Here is an 18,185-nt window from a genome sequence, read left to right as displayed (position 1 = left end):
TGGGCTTCTTTTGCTCAAGGCTAGCACTCTATCACTTGAGCCATAGCAGTACTGCTGACTTTTTCTGTTTATGTGGTACTGAGGAATTGAATTCAGGGCTTCATGCATGCTGAGCAAGCACTCTACCACTAAGCCACATTCCCATTCCCTTTTCTGTGCCCTTCTGCTCTAGGTCACGACCTTTTCCAGCAGCCTCCAATGACTCCTGTGGGGAGTGTCCAGCCTTGGCCAGAGCTTCCAGCCCCAGCCCCAGCACAGGCGCCAACCCTGCGTCAGGGCTGTTTCTACCTGCTAGTGCTGGTGCCAATCATCTGTGCACTGCTGCAGCTTTTCACGTGGTCCCAGTTCACACTGCATGGCAGACGCCTGCATATGGTCAAGGCCCAGCGCCAGAATCTGATGCAGATCCAAACTCTGGACATTAAGACAGTGTGAGTTCTGCAAGGCCACTCTGCTGAGCTCATAGCTTCAGTACTGGGCAGGGACCACTCTTGCCAGGCAGCATCCTAGTCCTTTGTCTTCTTTGGATACAGCTTGTAGGACAGACAGTGGGTGGGAGTTAGTAAGGCTGAGTCAGAAGTGTCCCCATGGCCTGTCCCTCTTTAGCTGCCTGGCTCAGCTTGGGTAGGGCGGGGACATATGTGCTCAGGGACCTGCTTCTCTGTGGGGCAGCAGGAAAGATGGCCAGACTGGATGGGTTGTGTGGTACACTGCGGTTTGCCCACTGGAGGCCCAGCCCACTGCCTGGCTGATATGAGCCACTCTGATGGGTTCAGGAACTATTTTTGATACTGTGACTATTCCTTTCTGCTCAGTCAGGGGTGCTGACTGTAAGTGCCACCTGCCCCCACCTTCCACCTTTCTAGGGGTTTCTCAAGGGTTCTCTGCTACAGCTGTGCTGTAACGTATCTCTTTCCTTTGGCTCCCAACTCCCACCAGGTTTCGGAACTCTAGAGGCTCAATTCATTACAGATTGATTAAAACCACTCATTCCTGTTCCTCAGGGCTCTGCTGTGTGTGTAGATGTGGAAGGAGAGGTAGGTTGGTGGGGCTGAGCATTTTCCTTCAGTGGTGCCACCTGCAGACTTGGAGGTGCCAGGACAAGGATGCAGAGTGCTAGCTGAATGGACACTGGGGTCAAAGTGACAAAGGCCTGAGCCAGCTACCCAATGCACCCCCCATATACCACTGCTTCACATGGCATCAGAGAAGGTCTCTACTAAGCCAGAGCCTGTCAGCCCAGGAACTACCCTAGATGTTTCAAAAAGTGTCTACCTCCCAAGATTCTGATGTCATTGGGCTGGGTTATCCTTTTTTTTTGGTCTTGGGGCCTGAACTCAGATCCTGTGCATTGTCTGAGCTCTTTTTCGCTCAGGACTATTGCTCTACCACTTTGAGCCAGTTTCACTTCTGGTTTTCTGGTGATTAATGGGAGGTAAGAGTCTCAGGGACTTTCCTGGCCTAGCCCTCACTAGTGTGAGCCACTAGTGCCAGGCAGATTGGAAACCAGTCATGTCAGTGTCCCAGCCTTGGCACTAGATATTGGGGGATGGGTAATTCTTTTGTGGCTGTTTAGCAGCTTCTATCAACTAGATGCTAGCAGTACCCCTGTCACGATAACCAAACGTATCTAGACACTGCTACTTGTGTTGTGGAGGCAAAATGACCCACTATTTTGGCTGGTGCTTCTAAGGGTTTGCAGGTTCTAGGGCTGTACAGCCTGAGCATACAGCCTAGCTAATAACAGCCTTGGGAAACTGCCACATCTTCACATGGCCACAATGTATCCTCTGTGAGATGATCACAGAACACCTATACTTTGTAAGTTTTGGGGGGAGATTAAATATTTGCACTAGGCAAGATCTCCCCAGGTGTGGATTTAAAAAGGAAGAAGCTGGGCGCCGGTGGCTCACACCTGTAATCCTAGCTACTCAGGAGGCTGAGATCTGAGGATCGAGGTTCAAAGCCAGCCTGGGCAGGAAAGTCCTTGAGACTCTTATTTCCAATAAACCACCAGAAAACTAGAAGTGGTGTTATGGCTCAATTGGTGGAGCACTAGCTTTGAGTTGAAGAGCTGAGGGACAGTGCCCAGGCCTAGAGTTCAAGTCCCATGACCAGCCGAAAATAAAAAAATAAAGGGAGAAATGCTTAACCAGGATAGCCGTGTGCAAGTTCCCAATCATCTACACATGGAAATTTCCATAACCTGGGACTTCAGGGATGTCAAGAACTGCTCCTGTCATTTGGAATTCAGTCTCACTGTTGGGCTTGAGTGTGTAGTTTTTTGGTTTTGTCGTGTCAGTACTAGGGCTTAAACTCAGAGCCTATGTGCTATCCTTTAGCTTTTTTGTTCAAGGTTAGCCCTCTACCATTTGATCTATAGTTCTACTTTCTGTTAAATCTCTGGGATTGAGCAGGGTGCCAATGGCTCATGCCTGTAATCCTTCCTGCTCAGGAGGCTGAAATCTGAGGATTGTGGTCCAAAGCCAGACTGGGCAGGATAGTCTGTGAGACTCTTGTCTCCAATAAACTACTCAGAAAAAATGGAAGTGGCCCTGTGACTCAAAAGTGGTAAAGCTCTAGCCTTGAGTACAAAGAGGCTCAGGGACAATATTCAAGCCCCAAGTTCAAGCCCCAGGTCAGGCAAAAATCAATCTCTGGAATTTATCTTCCCAGCTGCCTTTGAACCTTGATCCTCAGGTCTCAGCTTCCTGAGTAGCGAGGATTTTTTTTTTTTTTGAGGGGGGGGTCCAGTCGTGGAGCCTGAACTCTTGGCCTGGGCGCTGTCCCTCAGTTCTTCAGCTCAAGGCTAGCACTCTACCACATAAGCCACAGTGCCACTTCCAGCTTTTTTTTCTTTTTGCTTATGTGGTGCTGAGGAATCGAACCCAGAGCCTCATGCATGCAAGGCAAGTGCTCTACCACTGAGCCATCTTCCCAGCCCTAGCGAGGATTATAGACTTGTGCCACTGGTGCTTGGCAGACTTTCAATTCTCAAACCTGGACTTTGGTATGAATAGCATTTCCTCTTCAGGCACCCAATAGACTGGGGCTCAGGCTTCAGCCTGGCCAGGTCATGTTTGGCTGGTACAATGGTGCCTGATAGAAGGCAGACCAGGCCTGGTCTCCATCTCAGTCATAGCCTGTGCTTCCTCCCTCTTTCCACTCAACACTGGTTACAGACAGAGGCCAGCTATGTCTATTGGAACAACTTTATTTAAGTACACTGGGCCCCACCAGGCAACGTGGTTTGTGCGAGGCTGTGCGAGGGACGGGCTTGGGCTAAGAGAAGGGAGGTGAGCTGGTTAAGCACACTGCAGTCCACAGGTCGCCACATCTCTTTCACACACACCTGCTTGGCCCCCATGTGGCAGGGGCCTTTGGTCATAAGACGGCACGGGGTGGGGGAGAATACTGCCTGGAACCTGGGACTGGAGTGGGACTTGGTGTCACAGGTGAAGGTGCCAGTGAAGACAGGCTTGCTCCAGCTTTGCATCATCTGTGCTGAAGGCTCTTAGATAGTGGCTAGGAGCCAAGGCCTGAGCTCACTGGCTCCTGGCACTTTGGTCTGGACCCTTTCCTCCCTTTCTAAACAGGTCCAAAGTCAGGAGTGGCACATGATCAACCCAGAGGGGGCCTCTCTGCCTCTTGAACCTAGTCCTGGTCAGCTAGAATGACAGAAGGCAACTTGGTCAATGGCAGCTTTCTCTAGTCCTAAGGATTCTCACATCTCTCCCTTGCAAAGGGGCCGCTGCCAAATAATGATACAACTTCCTGTTTCTAGCAACCAGCCTGTTAGTTCCAGGGCAGTGAGCAGGTGGAGGAGGGAGAACAAAAGAGGTTGGTGGGGTGCCCTTGAGTGTTATAACCTCCAATCTCAAAGGGCGCCAAGGCCTATGGATACTGTCAGTTCACCGTCAGCAGGGAGTGGTGGGCCCTGGGTGCTACACTAAGCCTAGGTGATGTAAACATCAGTATGAGCAGGGTGACTGGTTGGTAGGAGGCAGTGCACCCCCTTCCCTCCTGCAGTCTGCTTACTGAAAAAACACTTCAATAAATAAAACTGTTAAGATGGCATTGCAACAAGGACGGATGAGAAGCAAGGAACAAGAACTAGAGCCAATAGGCCCCTTAAACTTTCCCAAGACCCCTCGGATGAGACTGGCACTTAAGAGCATCAAGTCTGCAGCCAATCAGACTCCCGCTGTCTTCAAATGCCTAGTGTGGTCCTGGCCCCCAGGGATATATGAAAGCATCCTGCATTCTCCTGACCCAAGTGTCTATACCCAGTGCTGAGTGATTTCCCAGCTGCCGAAACCCAAACTAGAACACAACCAGTCAGAACTTAATCCCAGCCCCAGTCCTCAGTCCATGATCCAGAGGCATGGAGAGCATAATGCTGAGCAAGGGGAGGCGGCACTGCTTCAGGCCTCAGGACACCCTGGGGGCAGGGGTGGGTTGGGGCCAGCCCAGCCTAGGATGGGCAGCAGCAAGTCTCCCTCTGGTGGTAGCCGCAGTCTCACACAGCCAGCCAAAGGCCCAGTTGAGGAAGGAGTGGGGTCCCTGACAGGCCAGGTAGTGGTCAACCCCAGGCCTGAGGCCATCGCCATCATGGGTAGTTCATTGTCCTTTCTGGGCCCGAGAATCCCTGGGCCACACAGCACTCACGTATGTTCACACACTCGAACCCACACACGCACTCACACACAGGCAGTTCCTCGCAAACACTCCGACTCAAGAAAGCGAGTTTTAACGTGGAGTTAACTTCAGAGAGAGGTGAAGATGATGTCTCAACATTAGAAGGTTTTCCTATGGATGGATCGGGCACCATCTTCTTCATACTCCTTCTTGGAGACCCACATCTTCTTAAAGGTGTCCAGGGAGGCAAGGATAGAGCCCCTGGAGTGGAGGGAAGCCAAAGGAGCAGTGAGAGAGTGAAACCCTGGAGCCAGCCAGCTCCCTGAGGGCGGAAACCAGATAAAGCCTTTCTTGAAAGGGACCGGGTGGACAGAGGGAGGAGTAAGTCATGCTTTTGCTTCCACTCTTATCCCCAGACACACTACTTACCCAATCCATGTAGAATACAGTCTCTCCTGGGGTGCGGATATCTGCAGAGGCAGGTGCAAAGAGGAGCCTGAGACCTCTATCTCCCTCTCTTTGCGCTCTAACACTGTCTCACTGACGAGGGGATAGGTGCTTCTGGACCTGTGGTGGGTCTGTGGCCAGCCTGACACTCAATGGGAAAGCAGATCCACAGCAGGAACTGCGCTCCCTCATTTGGGGTCCCCCCACTCCATGGGTAGCCAGCTCCCTTCAGTACATATTGAAACAGCAGATACTGTTGCAGGGAGCCACTTGGGCTTAGCCACAGTGAAATCTCGTCAATTTCACAGATTTTTCAGAAGGACCACAGCAGGACACTAGCCTAGGCCCTGCTACATCAGCTACTGGGTCTGTCTTTTGAGTAAAGATGGAGAATGAGAATAGGCCCTCTCTTGGAAAGACCTTGATGTCAGGGTCAGGATGTATGCTTGGAGTCACCTTGTGTTGCCTTAAGAGCCTGGCTGCCAGCACAGCATGGGTAGGGCTGGGAAGGTGGCTTAGTGCTGGAGTGCTTGCTTAGCATGCATGAAGCCCTGGGTTCCATTCCTCAGTACCACATAAAGAGAAAAAGCCGGAAGTGGTACTGTGGCTAGAGCACTAACCTTGAGCACAGACAGGCTCAGAGACAGAGCTCAGGCCCTGAGTTCAAGCCCCAGGACTGGCAAAAAAGAAAAAAGAAAAGCATGGGCAGAGATAAAGGGGGCCTCCCAGGTACTTCAGGTTCTTAAAAGCTCAATTTAACCCAGTACACCCCAGCATGCTCCTACCCTGATCTTCACGTCTTTTGGAGCTAGTTTCTTCACTTCACTCAGTAGTCTGTCTCCAAAACCTGAAGGAACAGAAAAGAAGATTCTTGAGTCTTTGGGTATCTGAGCCCAGCAGGACTCAGGATGCTTCCTGGACAAGGGCCCTGGGCAAAGGCCCTAAGACCAAAGACCAACCTTTGAATAGGGTGGAGCCCCCAGAAAGGACAATGTTGGAGAAAAGTGTGCGCCGCAGGTCCATGTCAGACTTCTGGATGGCAAATACCAGAACCTCGTGGATACCTTCGCTTTCCTCACCAATCAGGTCTGGCCTGAACAATAGCTCAGGAGCTCGGAATCGGGAGGGACCAATCTGGAGGGTGAAGGAATAGCTTAAAACATTGGGGCTGGGGGAGGGAACAGAAGAAGCCTTTATGACTCCTCCTTAGGAACAAACTGGCTATGAGGGCTAGGTTCAAGACAGGTCCTATAATATTAAGGACCTTGAATAGAAGGATGGAGTTCCTGGTAACCAATAAAGCTTCTGAGAAATTAAGAGGGGAAGATCCTACATTTACTCTTCACTCTGTTCTTCTGGCCATTCACTCATGGAAACTTCTTGTCCACGGGAGTTCCAGGGAGCAGCAACTTCTCTGTACTGTGCCCAGGAGTGGTTAAAGACGGCACTAATCATCCCACTTCCCAATTCACCTTGACCTAGGAAAATTCCTTTGGAGCTGCTGCTTTTCTGCATAGAGGGACAGAATCACTGCTTCCTTGTTTGTTTGTTTTTTTGGGTCCGGTCATGGGGCCTGAACTCTGGGCCTGGGCGCTGTCCCTCAGCTCTTCAGCTCAAGGCTAGCGCTCTACCACTTGAGCCACAGCGCCACTTCCGGCTTTTTTCTTTTTGCTTATGTGGTGCGGAGGAATCGAACCCGGGGCCTCAGGCATGCAAGGCAAGCACTCTACCACTGAGCCCCCTTCCCAGCCCCTCACTGCTTCCTTGTACAGGAGGTCCCTAGCATCAGGCCCTCATGGGGAGTTTGGACCCAGAGCTTTTGTGGATCTGCAAGGAAAAAGAAGAGGTCCAGCCCCTACCTCAATGGTGCTGCCATCAGGCAAGTAGTATTGGGCCTTCTCAGTCTCTAGTGTTTCATCCTTCTGAGGGTTTATGGACAGGTAGCAGGCTCTCTGCAGAACCAAAAATAACAGTCAGACTGATAGGAATACACCCAGTCAAAGTTCCCTGAGATATGCTGGGGCAGAAATCTGCCCATTCATAGAGACTGTTCACAGGTCGTAAAAGCTCTGTCTGTTTTGTGTTAGGTGGTGCTTAGGATGTGAATTCTTATTTCAGTCTTCATGGTAGGCAAGCTGAAAGCATCGTTCTCAGACTCCTGAGTGTGAGACTACAATCTTACAATTATCCTAGTCCCAGGCCTTCAAATCATTCTTCTACCTTTGGTTCTAGGTTTCTATTACTAGCTGAAAACTTTCCTTCCAACCATAGGTGGCAGGAGGGTCCTATTTATTACTTAAAAAGAACGCATCCTGATTTCTCCATGCATATCAAAGAACCTATCACTCAGTTTAGGAGTGGAAGGAGTTCCCTTTCCCCCCACAAGATGGTAGCATTCAGAAAGAATCTGTCAGTGGGAGAGGCCCACGTGGTCACAGAGCTGCCAGGTTTGCTGGGGAGAAAAGAGCATGACTCAGGATACTCAAATAGGAGTTTCACCCATCCCACTAACATTCTCCACCCCCACTCTTAGGCCCATGGGAAACACTTACTTCTTTTATGGCCTTGACAATCTCAAATTCAGAGGATGAGTGGAAATCATAGCCCTCCTTACGCAGGTAGAGGCGGAGGAAGCGAGAGACATCTCGGCCAGCGATGTCGATGCGCATGATGGAATGAGGCATGGCAAAGCCCTCGTAAATAGGCACTGCATGGGTGACACCATCCCCAGAATCCAGCACAACACCTGTGGTCCTGCCTGTAGCATAACTGAAGCAAAGGCACAAACCATCACCAATCCTTGCCTCCTCAGACTAGGTTAACTGAATTTTATTTTTTCGTCAGAAGATTAGTATTTTTTATTAGCATACACTGATACTACAAGGGGTTTCACTGTGACAACATAGATGTATTTTATGTACTTTGAGCAACTTCAGCTCCTCTTCTATACTCCCTAGATACCTTTTCTCCTCTCTTTTCCCCCCTTTCCAAACAGTGATTTGTGGGAGAAACCCACTTTTTTTGGGTATCAGTCCTGGGAATTGAACTTAGGGTCTGGGTATTGAGCTTCTTTGCTCAGGCTAGTGCTCTACCAGTTGAACTACAGCTCCACTTATGGCTTTTTGGTGGTTAATTGGAGATAAGCGTCTCAGGGACTTTCCTGCCTGGGCTGGCTTCAAACTCCGATCCTAAGATTTCAGTCTCCACGAGTAGCTAGGATTATAGGCTTGAGATACCAGCACCTGGCTGAAACCCACTTCTTAAAGCTTAATGTCAGCTGAACTAATGCTTGGTCCTGCCTTTCTCCTGGCCCTTCCAATGGGCTGATACTGCAAATATTTAACAAAGGAGCTGAGCTTCTCCAAGGTCCCTTCTCAACTCCCTGAAGAGTAGTAAGCTTTTCAGTCTCAGATTATTGCCCTGGAACCTGGCTTAAAGGGCAGTTTTAACTCTGGACAAGAGGAACAAAACTAAATGCCAAGAGAGAAAGTGAGTAAAGGAGGAAAAGACTTTTTTTTTTTTAAAGCTTAACTAGCTTTTTCACCTTACATGGTCTTCTATGTGTAGTTTCTTCTGTTTTGGTAGAGGTAAGGGTCGAGATATATGGATTTCTGTGATATGAGGGCAAAACCCCAGTTATATTTTCTTTTTTGGTACTAGGGACTGAATCCAGGACATTGCACTTGCTAGGCAAGTGCTTTGCCACTGAGCTATATCCCAGCCCCTGAGCTGTTCAATAAATAGTGATGGACACTGCCTCAGTGTTGGGAGGATAACAGGGACTGGAGCAGACTGTGGTGAAATCAGTTCAACTGACATTTAAGACTTTTCTGCTATGGCAGCTCTTCCAGCTCTGGCTGATTTTTTGCCCTGTAAGAATACAGGCCCAGAAGTACCAGACTTCCCTGTCCCCCATATCCCCGAGGCTGTAAATTTGAGTTTGGATATGAAATTTCCTAATCTTTCTATTTTTTGCTTGTAGTGCTAGAAGGTAGAACCCAAGGACTTAAGCATGCTGGGAAAGTATTACACCCCTGAGCTACATTCCTGGCCCATAAATGTTTATTTAAATGCTACCTCGCAATGTAATTTGTTGTCTTAAGCACCTTGTTTAATGGTGTCAAACATATCCTGTACACTGATGCAAGTCATTTGTGTACTAATCTTCCAGAGCAGGTTTGAGACAGGGTAGGAAATGGGACGGGAATGACAGGCTGTGAAGACAAGAACTGTGGTGGTTTGTACCATGACTATATCATCAACCTAGCAGAGCACCTGGAGCTTAGCACTGAATAAATACTTGAACACATTAAGTGGCCTTGTCAGGAGGGGCAGAGAGGCTTGGGTGCCAAACCTGCTCAGAAGTCTCAATGTCCAGTTTCTTTCCCACTAGCTTTAACACTTTCTAGCTAGAGGTGGGTGGGCTTAAGTTACTCAGAGCCAGTTTTGGTGAGACAGTCTCAATGGGGCCAAGAGACTGCTTTCCCACAGAAAGCCCAGGGGAAACCAGCCAAGATGCAACTTACAGGCTAAGCACAGCTTGCATGGAGATGAAAAGAGCTGGCACATTGAAGGTCTCGAAGAACACTTCGGCAGCTCGTTCTCGGTTTTTTCTTGGATTTAGAGGCGCCTCAGTCAGGAGCACAGGATGCTAGTGAAAGGAGCCCAGCGGGCAGTCAGGGTGAGCCCAGGGCGAAAGCCCTTCCTATAACTACTTAAGAGCCTGGGGACCTTGTCAACTTCCCTCCAAAAAAAGGGAAACCAAGCCCTGCCCAAGTTGTTGTTTTCTCAACTTTGAAAATTCATATCCCATTGAAGTCCCAGTGTGTCCTCAGCCCCACCCTCCGCCTCCCCCTCTTACCCTCTAAGATTCTTCGGTAGGCCCCTACACTCCTACATCTGCCATTGTTGAGAACACTTTGTTAAATTCTAAATTGTTAGGCTTAAAAAATAGTTTTAAAAACGTTTTCAAAATAGAAAACTTCCTTTAATATTGAAAAGCCTTTAAAACTTGATAGATTCCTTTCCTTGAATGTTAGTAAACATAGGTTCTGAATTCTGGAAGACATGGCTGTGAAACCTATCTCTAACACCTTATTCACTGGGTGATCATGGAAATACTATTTCCCCTTTCTGAACTTCTGTTCCCTTGTTTGTAATATGGATTTTTTTTTTTTGTCGGTCGTGGGGCTTGAACTCTGGGCCTGGGCGCTGTCCCTCAGCTCTTCAGCTCAAGCCGAGCGCTCTACCACTTGAGCTACAGCGCCACTTCCGGTTTTCTGGTGGTTTATTGGAGATAGGAGTCTCACGGTCTTTCCTGCCCGGGCTGGCTTTGAACCGTGATCCTCAGATCTCAGCCTCCTGAGTAGCTAGGATTACAGGCGTGAGCCACCAGCGCCAGGCTTGTAATATGGATTTTATACTATCTACATCTTGCAGGAATGGTGTGAGAGTAAATTGCCTAGCATGTAGCAAGTCTCCTAATGCTCTTGGCAGGGATCATCATCTTCCTCATCTCGGGAAGAGGTCCTCTGCTATCTATAGCACACAAGGAACCTGTAAACAGGACTCTTACCTCTTCTGAGAAAGTCTGCAGCTGGTCCTTTGAATAAACATATTGCCAGATTCGTTCCATGTCATTCCAGTCCTTGACAATCCCGTGCTCCATGGGGTAGCGAATGGACAGCAGCCCCCGGTGCTCCTGTAGGCAACGGGCAAACTTGCAGCAGCAGTCAGACTCTGCCTGGGACCCTACTCTCCCAGACCAAAGTTGTGCAAGCCAAATCACTTCTAAAAGAGTTTCCTCAGATATCCCACAGCCCTCCTCCAAGTTGAGGGAGAATACCCATTCTCCAAGCTTCTTGTATTCTACAAACTGCCCTGGCTGCCCAAGCAGCTGCAAATTAGAGAGCTTTAGCATTTTCATAACTTTCCAATGCAAGAGGTAAGAGGTTGACTCCTCACTGCCTGGTTTCAGGACCAAATCTCCTACCTTCGACCTCTGGCGTCAGCACTTTGAGCCAAAGTTGGCAATAATGATTCTGTTGTTCTGCTTCCTAGGGCTGCCTGAGGGCTCTGCCAGAACAACGCTAATTAACTCTCACGTAAGACATACCAGCCAGGATCTCCTCTCTGAGTCTCTTTTGCCAAAAACATAACCAAGGTAAGTTGATCACTGGCAGGGCAATGATAAAATACACAAGAGGCGTTTCTAGTTCCTAAAAAGAGGTTCTAGACATTTCTTCTCCAAGTCCAGAGGCTGCTCCTGGGAGAAATAAGTCCAAGAGAGGACCAAAGGAGGGATTTTAGGAGAAAACTGCTCCTTTAACTCATGGCTATGTCCATAGGACACTTCCTATATGATGAATAATGAAAATCCTCTGCTGGCTTGGGGCTGCTTCTGTAGATCTATGAATTACCTCAGCTTTGGGGCCAATGAAGATGTCACCTTCAAGGGCTCCTGCCATGACACGAACATGCTTGGGTCTGCCCACACTAGAAAAGACAGCAGGGAAGAACATTGCATTTCAGGGTAGACATAGAAAGAATATATATACCTATACTCCAAATCTACTGTGCCATACCTCTGACTAATGAGGGTACAGTCAATTTTTTTTTTTTTTTGCTGGTCCTGGGGCTTGGACTCTGGGCCAGGGCACTGTCTCAGAGCTTCTTTGGCTCAAAACTAACACTCTACACCATCACTTTTGGCTTTTTCTGAGTAGTTTATTGGAAATAAGAGTCTCATGGACTTTTCTGCCTGGGCTGGCTTTGAACCGTAATCCTCGGATCTCAACCTCCTGAGTAGCTAGGATTACAGGCGTGAGCCACCAGTGTCCAGTTACAGTTGACTTTGATTTTCTTCTACTTCTATATTTGAATATTGTTATATTTATATTGTTTTATCAATTATTAAAACAAAATTTAGAAGATTCTGTATTTCTAGTTCTTTTCTTTCCATAACATGTGTAGACCAAAAGAGATGGAAATAAGAATTTCTAATTAAAGCTGGGCACTGGTGGCTTAATGCCTGTAATTCTAGCTACTCAGGAGGCTGAGATCTGTGAATCATGGTTCAAAGCCAGCCAGGCAGGAAAGTCCCTGAGACTCTTATCTCCAATTGACCACTCAGAAAACTGGAAGTGGAGCTGTGGTTCAAGTGGTAGAGGTCTCGCATTGAGTGAAAGAGCTCAGGGACAGTGCCCAAGCCCCACGGCTGACCAAAAAAAAAAAAAAGATTAAGGCAAGAGAATCACTTAAACCCAGAGATTAAGGCCTTCATGGGCCCATAGTAAGAGTTCTATCTCAAAAAGAAAAAAAGAAAGCTCCATAAAAAAGGCAGTTTGTCAAATGGGTGCCAGTGGCTAATGCCTGTAATTCTAGCTTATGCCTGTATATCTCAGGAGGCTGAGATCTGAGGATCACAGTTCAAAGCCAGCCCAGACAGGAAAATCTGTTTATCTCAATTAACCATGAAAAAGCCCAGAAGTAGAGGTATGGCTCAAAGCGTAAAATGGCAATCTTGAGCAAAAAAACTTAGAGACAGCATCTAGGCCCAGAGTTTAAGGTCCAGTATCAGGTGCAACAACAATAACAGAGAGAAAGAAAAGAAAAAGGCAATCATTAAACAATGACTTCCCTATGATAAAATTTGTGGCATCAGATAAAATCAGACTTAGGATTACGAGATCTCAGGTCTTATCTGTCCCTCTCAATTTGTACCAGGTCTGAATTGGAATAAGCAAAGGAAGCTTTCCTTATTCCAAACCTAACTCACATCTCTTGCTTGTGGTTGCTCTGAGTACCACAGTTGACCTGGGAGTTCCTCCTCCTACAAGAGAAGGCTCCATGATAAAGCTGACAAAACTCCCAAAGTCTTAAGTTATGGAATGACTTACTAGTTTGGAAAGCAGTATTTGGGGATCTGATCACCAGCAAAACCAGCCTTAATCACACCGGATCCCTGAGGACACAGGAGAGAGAGAAGTCAGAACTATCACTAAACCACCGAGATTATATGGTTCCATTTTCATTAGACAGACAGCTAGGCACAGTGCAATCCTAGCTATTTTTAGGGTGGAGATAGGACCACCAAGGTGAGAGGCCATGAGACCTCAATGAAAAGAGCTGGGCATCCTAGTGCCCGTCATCCCAGCTATGTGGGAAGGTGGACTGAAGTCTAGACTGGAAGATCCTACCTGAAAATATGTAAAGAAGAGAGAGAGAGAGAGAGAGACCTCATATTTACATGAAATAATACATTTGCATGAGCCTAGAGAAAGCTGGATACATATGCAAGGAGGGATAAGGAACACGTCCTCTGCACAGTTTACATATTATCGTATGACTTTTGTGTAAGCTTTTGCTTTTCGGCATTGAACATATTTTACTCTGGGAATGAAAAATAACATTAATAAAGGGAAGAGAAAAGAAACCTAAGAAGTGGCAATGCCTAGAAACATGAAAACATCTGAGATAAGGGAGATGGGAAATGCGATTCTCTCTGTTCTCCCAGCATGGGATGCTTTCAACCTACTTTCCCTGCTCAGGCCTGAACTCTCCTTGTTTCCAGGATGCTACAGCAGACCCACCAAAGGACAGTCAAGCTGTAGCTAACTCTGCTGGAACACAAACTATATGGTTTTTATCATAGAAGCAGAGCATTATGTTTTGTGAGGTTTGTTTTGTTTTTTTACTACTCTGTTTTATTCCTTAGATTACTGATGGGAAAGAGCTGAGAAGCCTAAAGCATTGTCTAAAAAGAGATGAGGCCTACAATCCCACTACTCTGATATACTTCGTATGTTGGATGAGATAAGAATCTTTTTTTTTTTTTTTTCCAATCAGTAGCTCTGGTGCCTTCCTCGGACAACTTATGTTAGCATTGGTTTTAGGCAGGCACCACCCTATATAGGCTGCACATTGCTTGCAGATAAACCCTGTTGTCTTTCCTACTAACTTCTACCACCACACCTGATTACCCTCATCCTTCCAACCGTGGTCTGCAGTTGCTTGTGTAACTACCATCAGCTTTTCTCCCTTCCTAACCATTTTTCCTAGGGCAGAATGTAACACTTCACCAGATCCCACATGGCAAGCAGTGAATACATTTGGCTAAGCAGCCAAAACTATCTTTGCATCAAGACTTCCCAGCACACTCTTGGCTCCCTTTCTGTCTGACAGACTGGCTATCCTAGTACCTGCCCCTGGCAAAACAGGATAGGGTGGGTGGGGTGAGAAGTGCCTGAAGGACGGGCAAAGCAGTATGAAGAGAGCAAGACCAGCCAGTTCTCTAAGGGAGCAGGCACCACTGTAGAGAGAAAACAGGAGACAATGTGAAAACTCATGGCTTGGAGAGTACACCTAAAGGCCTGGAAGGGTACAGCTGTAAACTGACTAGAAAGACTGGGAAGAAGAAGGAACATTCCTACTGCAAGCCCCAGGGCTCTGAGACCATAGCATGGACCAGAGGGAACAGCACTTTGCAAGAGAACGCTGGGAACTTAGCTTCCAATGATTGCTTATTGCTTTCACAGCCTGTGGCGATGCCAGTAGACTAATTGGATTTTCTGGCAGATATTGATGAGATCTGTTCTTCAGATCTGGATTTTTTTCTTTTTTTTGGTTGGTCATGGGGCTTGAACTCTGGGCCTTGGTGCTGTCCCTGTGCTCTTCAGCTCAAGGCAACCGTTCTACCTCTTGAGCCACAGGGCCACTTCTGGTTTTATAGTGGTTTATTGGAGATCAGAGTTTCATGGACTTTTCTGCACAGGCTGGCTTTGAACTGCGATCCTCAGATCTCAGCCTCCTGAGTAGCTAGGATTACAGGCGTGAGCCACCAGCGCCAGCTTATGATCTGGATATTTTAAGAGATAATTTTCTAGGATGTTTGATTTTTAGTTTATTAGCAAAAGACTGAAGTCTGTGTAATAAGGTAGATTGAGATGTCAGATTCATTTATTCCCCTCTGTTCTTTGTAGCAAGAATATAACAGGCCCCGTTCAAATAAATATCATGTCATCTTCCTGAAGAACAATCCCCATTTGGAGTTGATTATTCTCTTCCAATTCTCCCAGCTAATCACCATTATCTGTACTAGAACATAACAGGCATCTCCTTCTGCTTTCCATTAGAATTTATGGTTTCTATTTTTGTCTCTTTTCAGTCCAAGTTCCTTGGGGTCAGAGACTTCATACATCAGCAATATCTCATATCTTCTGGGCACTCAATCGATAGATGCCGGCTGACTAGGGTTAAAATCAAATACAAATGCCTGGCAAAGGAAACCTAAAATATGGAATTTGAATGAATGGCTGGAACATCAGCAGCCTTAGGCAGAGGCGGTGTAGGAAAGGCAAACAGGGAGGGGAATGATGTACAAAAAGGAACAAGACCCAGCTTGATCCTCTGGCCCCCATTGAGGCTGCCAGGCCAGCAGCTAGAAGAACCAGTGGAGAAAGGAGTTGCTCATTTCTGTTCGTCATACAGCAAGAGCATATAAAGGAATCACATCCTTTTTTGTAAACAATATTTACAACAGGAATTGTGTACCAGACAAATATGCTGCCACCTCTTTGGTATTCACTCTGGCAAAGCTAAGTAAACAAATGACCTGTAGAGGCTTCTTGAACAGGTAGTAGTCTCATAAATATTTGATTTAGGAGGTGTCCTAAGTATGCTGCCAGCCATCACTGCCAATTATTATTCTGATGCAGGCAAACAAAAGTGACTTTTTTTTTTTTTTTGCGTCCGGTCGTGGGGCCTGAACTCTGGGCCTGGGTGCTGTCCCTCAGCTCTTCAGCTCAAGGCTAGCTCTCTAGCCCTTGAGCCACAGTGCCACTTCCAGCTTTTTTCTTCCTTTCTTTTTTTGGTCCGGTTGTGGGGCCTGAACACTTCTGGCTTTTTTTTCTTTTTGCTTATGTGGTGCTGAGGATTCGATCCCAGGGCCTCAGGCATGCAAGGCAAGTGCTCTACCACTGAGCCACCTTCCCAGCCCCCGGCTTTTTTCTTTATGTGGTGCTGAGTGACTTCTTCAGCACAGCTTTCCCAGTATCTTCTGGCTGTAGGCCTTGTGGCTTGGGCAAATTTTATCTTAAGCACTTTTGTTTGTTTTTGACACATGGAGAAAGAAGCTTGCTGTTTCCCATTTTACAAGGGGAGGGCATTTTATAAGATGTGGGCTACAGATTCTAGGACATGGGTTGTTAACTGTTTGGCCTCAAGATGTATTTTGTTAGGCCCAGAAAGCAGTTAAAAACCTTATTGAGATAAAATGCACATACCATATAATTTATGCATTTTAAGCATACAATTGAATGGCTGTTAGTCTATTCAGAGTTGTGTTCCCATCTAATTTGTAATTTTGTTTTTTTTTTTTTTTTCTTGAGACAAGATCTTGCTTTATAGCCCAGGCTGGCCACTAATTCATGATGAATTTTAGAATTTTCTCATCACAGCAAAAAGAGACTTTTGCCCATTATCAGTCATTCTTCATGCCCTGTACCCACTTTTCCAGTCATAAGCAACTACTACCCTACTTTCTGTCTTTGCATACCACCATGTGTTTTTACAGTAACTGCCAACAGTTACAAACTGGAAATTGTATGTGAAATTTAGTATTTCTGACTTATCTTGAAAAATCAGATCTAGCAACACTGGGCCTGCATTTCTGAGGGGAAATGAGACGTTGTTGGACCTTTGGTCAGGATACTCAATTCCATGCATCTTTCTAATTGGCCACCTTAGAAGAGGTGTCTCGGGCTCTCTCTTCCACCCCTCTTTTTACTGTTTCCTTTTTTCTTTTTTGGTGCTGGTTCTGGGACTTAAACTCGGCCTGAGTGCTGTCCCTAAGGTTTTTTTGCTTAAGACTAGCATTCTTAACCACTGACAACTAGGAAACCTTCTCCGCTTGCTTTGTCACTCTCCTTTTTTTCTTGACCTTTATTAACTATAATATAAAATTACAGAAATCTTATGACCATTTCAAGGCACCAGATTCTCGGGCCGCGCCCAGTAACATTAAACTAAGCCGCTCCCCTCCGGCGTGCAGGGAAAGAAACTTGGCTGTTCTCCACCCCGCCCGCCTGCCCTCACCTTCCCTTCTCCTCTACCACACTGGACTCCCCGAAACCAATCCCCTCAGCCCTAGTGGGCCGCCCCGCCCCCCAGACGGGAAAACACTATGGCGGCCGGAAGAACGACATGCACGCGAGCCAATAGTTGCAGAGTGCTGCCCTCATCCGGCAATGCCCGGAGGCGGGACTGTCGACTAAGATGGACGGCCAAACAAGCCAATAGTGATGGGAAGCCAAGGAAGGCGAGTACCAGACTCTCGCAGAGCGGTTAGGGCCCCTCCATCCAAGGGCCCAAGGATCCTACTTAAGAGTACGGTTCTAATCTTTGCCGTTCCCTGAGTTCTCCATCCCACGGCTTCTAGACGGTCACCCGCCCGCACACTATGAGTCGGGAAGGGACGAAGGCGGTGGCTGTTGAACCCGCCTGACAGGCCCAGCCAGTGACAAAGAGCCGGCGGCTCAGACTGAAACCCAGGAAATGATCCTTTTGGGAAGGACAGTCCCAGTCTCTACAGAAATAGGAAAGATGTAACTCACGTTATCGATCACAACAGGCTGGTTGGCGATCACATCGTAGGACTCCATAGCAGAGGAATCTCTCCTTCGGAGGAAGGAACTGCCAGCCGGGTCCGATGCTAACGCCACTGAAACGCATGCGCAGTCTAGCCACCGGTACAGGACGTCCAGGGAGCGGCCCGATCTCACCACCAAAGAACTACAAACCCCAGCATGCCTTGCAACCCGGTTTACGCAAGCCTGCTCAGAATCGCGCTTGGTTTAAGAGGCTGCGTCGCATTTCCAATGTGCGGTGCCCTGGACTTCGTAGTCTCCCTAAATCAGAGTCGCAGATTTGTATTTCCTTCGAAGGGGATCGAAATATATGCAGAAGTGTGGAATCTTCTCAAGTGTTTATGTGTTGTTGATTTTTGATTGGACAGTAATTCTTGGATATTTAAAATGGGTCTCGCCACTCCATTTAAACAATATTAATTTGTTTGGGTCTAGAAGAAATCAATAAAAATCTCC

General features: G+C 47.3%; 2 protein-coding genes across 5 annotated transcripts in view; one reads left to right on the top strand and one right to left on the bottom strand.

Annotated features, from left to right (window-relative positions):
* The window catches only part of Mfsd13a (major facilitator superfamily domain containing 13A), a 36,420-nt gene extending 35,417 nt beyond the window's left edge, over positions 1-1,003 (top strand). For all 4 annotated transcript variants that reach the window (XM_042689240.1, XM_042689237.1, XM_042689238.1 and 1 more), the window contains one exon: positions 173-1,003. In XM_042689240.1, coding sequence (XP_042545174.1) covers positions 173-435 — 263 coding nt within the window. In that variant the 3' untranslated portion in view covers positions 436-1,003. The remainder of the gene's footprint in view (positions 1-172) is intronic.
* A 2,191-nt stretch (positions 1,004-3,194) lies between these two features.
* On the bottom strand, positions 3,195-18,074 carry Actr1a (actin related protein 1A). Its single transcript, XM_042689277.1, has 11 exons — positions 17,697-18,074; positions 12,984-13,048; positions 11,505-11,580; positions 10,661-10,786; positions 9,612-9,736; positions 7,638-7,854; positions 6,945-7,037; positions 6,045-6,219; positions 5,871-5,932; positions 5,068-5,108; positions 3,195-4,899 (listed from the first exon to the last, which is right to left on the bottom strand). The coding sequence occupies exons 1-11, from the start codon at positions 17,742-17,744 to the stop codon at positions 4,797-4,799; spliced, it is 1,131 nt and encodes a 376-aa protein (XP_042545211.1). The 5' UTR covers positions 17,745-18,074; the 3' UTR covers positions 3,195-4,796.
* Positions 18,075-18,185: the final 111 nt, after the last annotated feature.

Source organism: Dipodomys spectabilis, unplaced genomic scaffold, assembly GCF_019054845.1.
Source record: "Dipodomys spectabilis isolate Male_0828 unplaced genomic scaffold, ASM1905484v1 ptg000125l, whole genome shotgun sequence".
NCBI classification, from domain to species: domain Eukaryota; kingdom Metazoa; phylum Chordata; class Mammalia; order Rodentia; family Heteromyidae; genus Dipodomys; species Dipodomys spectabilis.
This window is presented reverse-complemented; position numbering and strand designations above follow the sequence as displayed.

Excerpts from the sequence above, each read along its gene's own strand:
- Actr1a (XM_042689277.1), bottom strand. The coding sequence starts at position 17,744 with ATGGAGTCCTACGATGTGATCGCCAACCAGCCTGTTGTGATCGATAAC. Across the intron at positions 9,737-10,660 it reads TGCAGACTTTCTCAGAAGAG|CATCCTGTGCTCCTGACTGA; the intron begins GTAAGAGTCCTG and ends TCCTTTCACTAG. Across the intron at positions 4,900-5,067 it reads CTGTATTCTACATGGATTGG|GGGCTCTATCCTTGCCTCCC; the intron begins GTAAGTAGTGTG and ends CCTCCACTCCAG.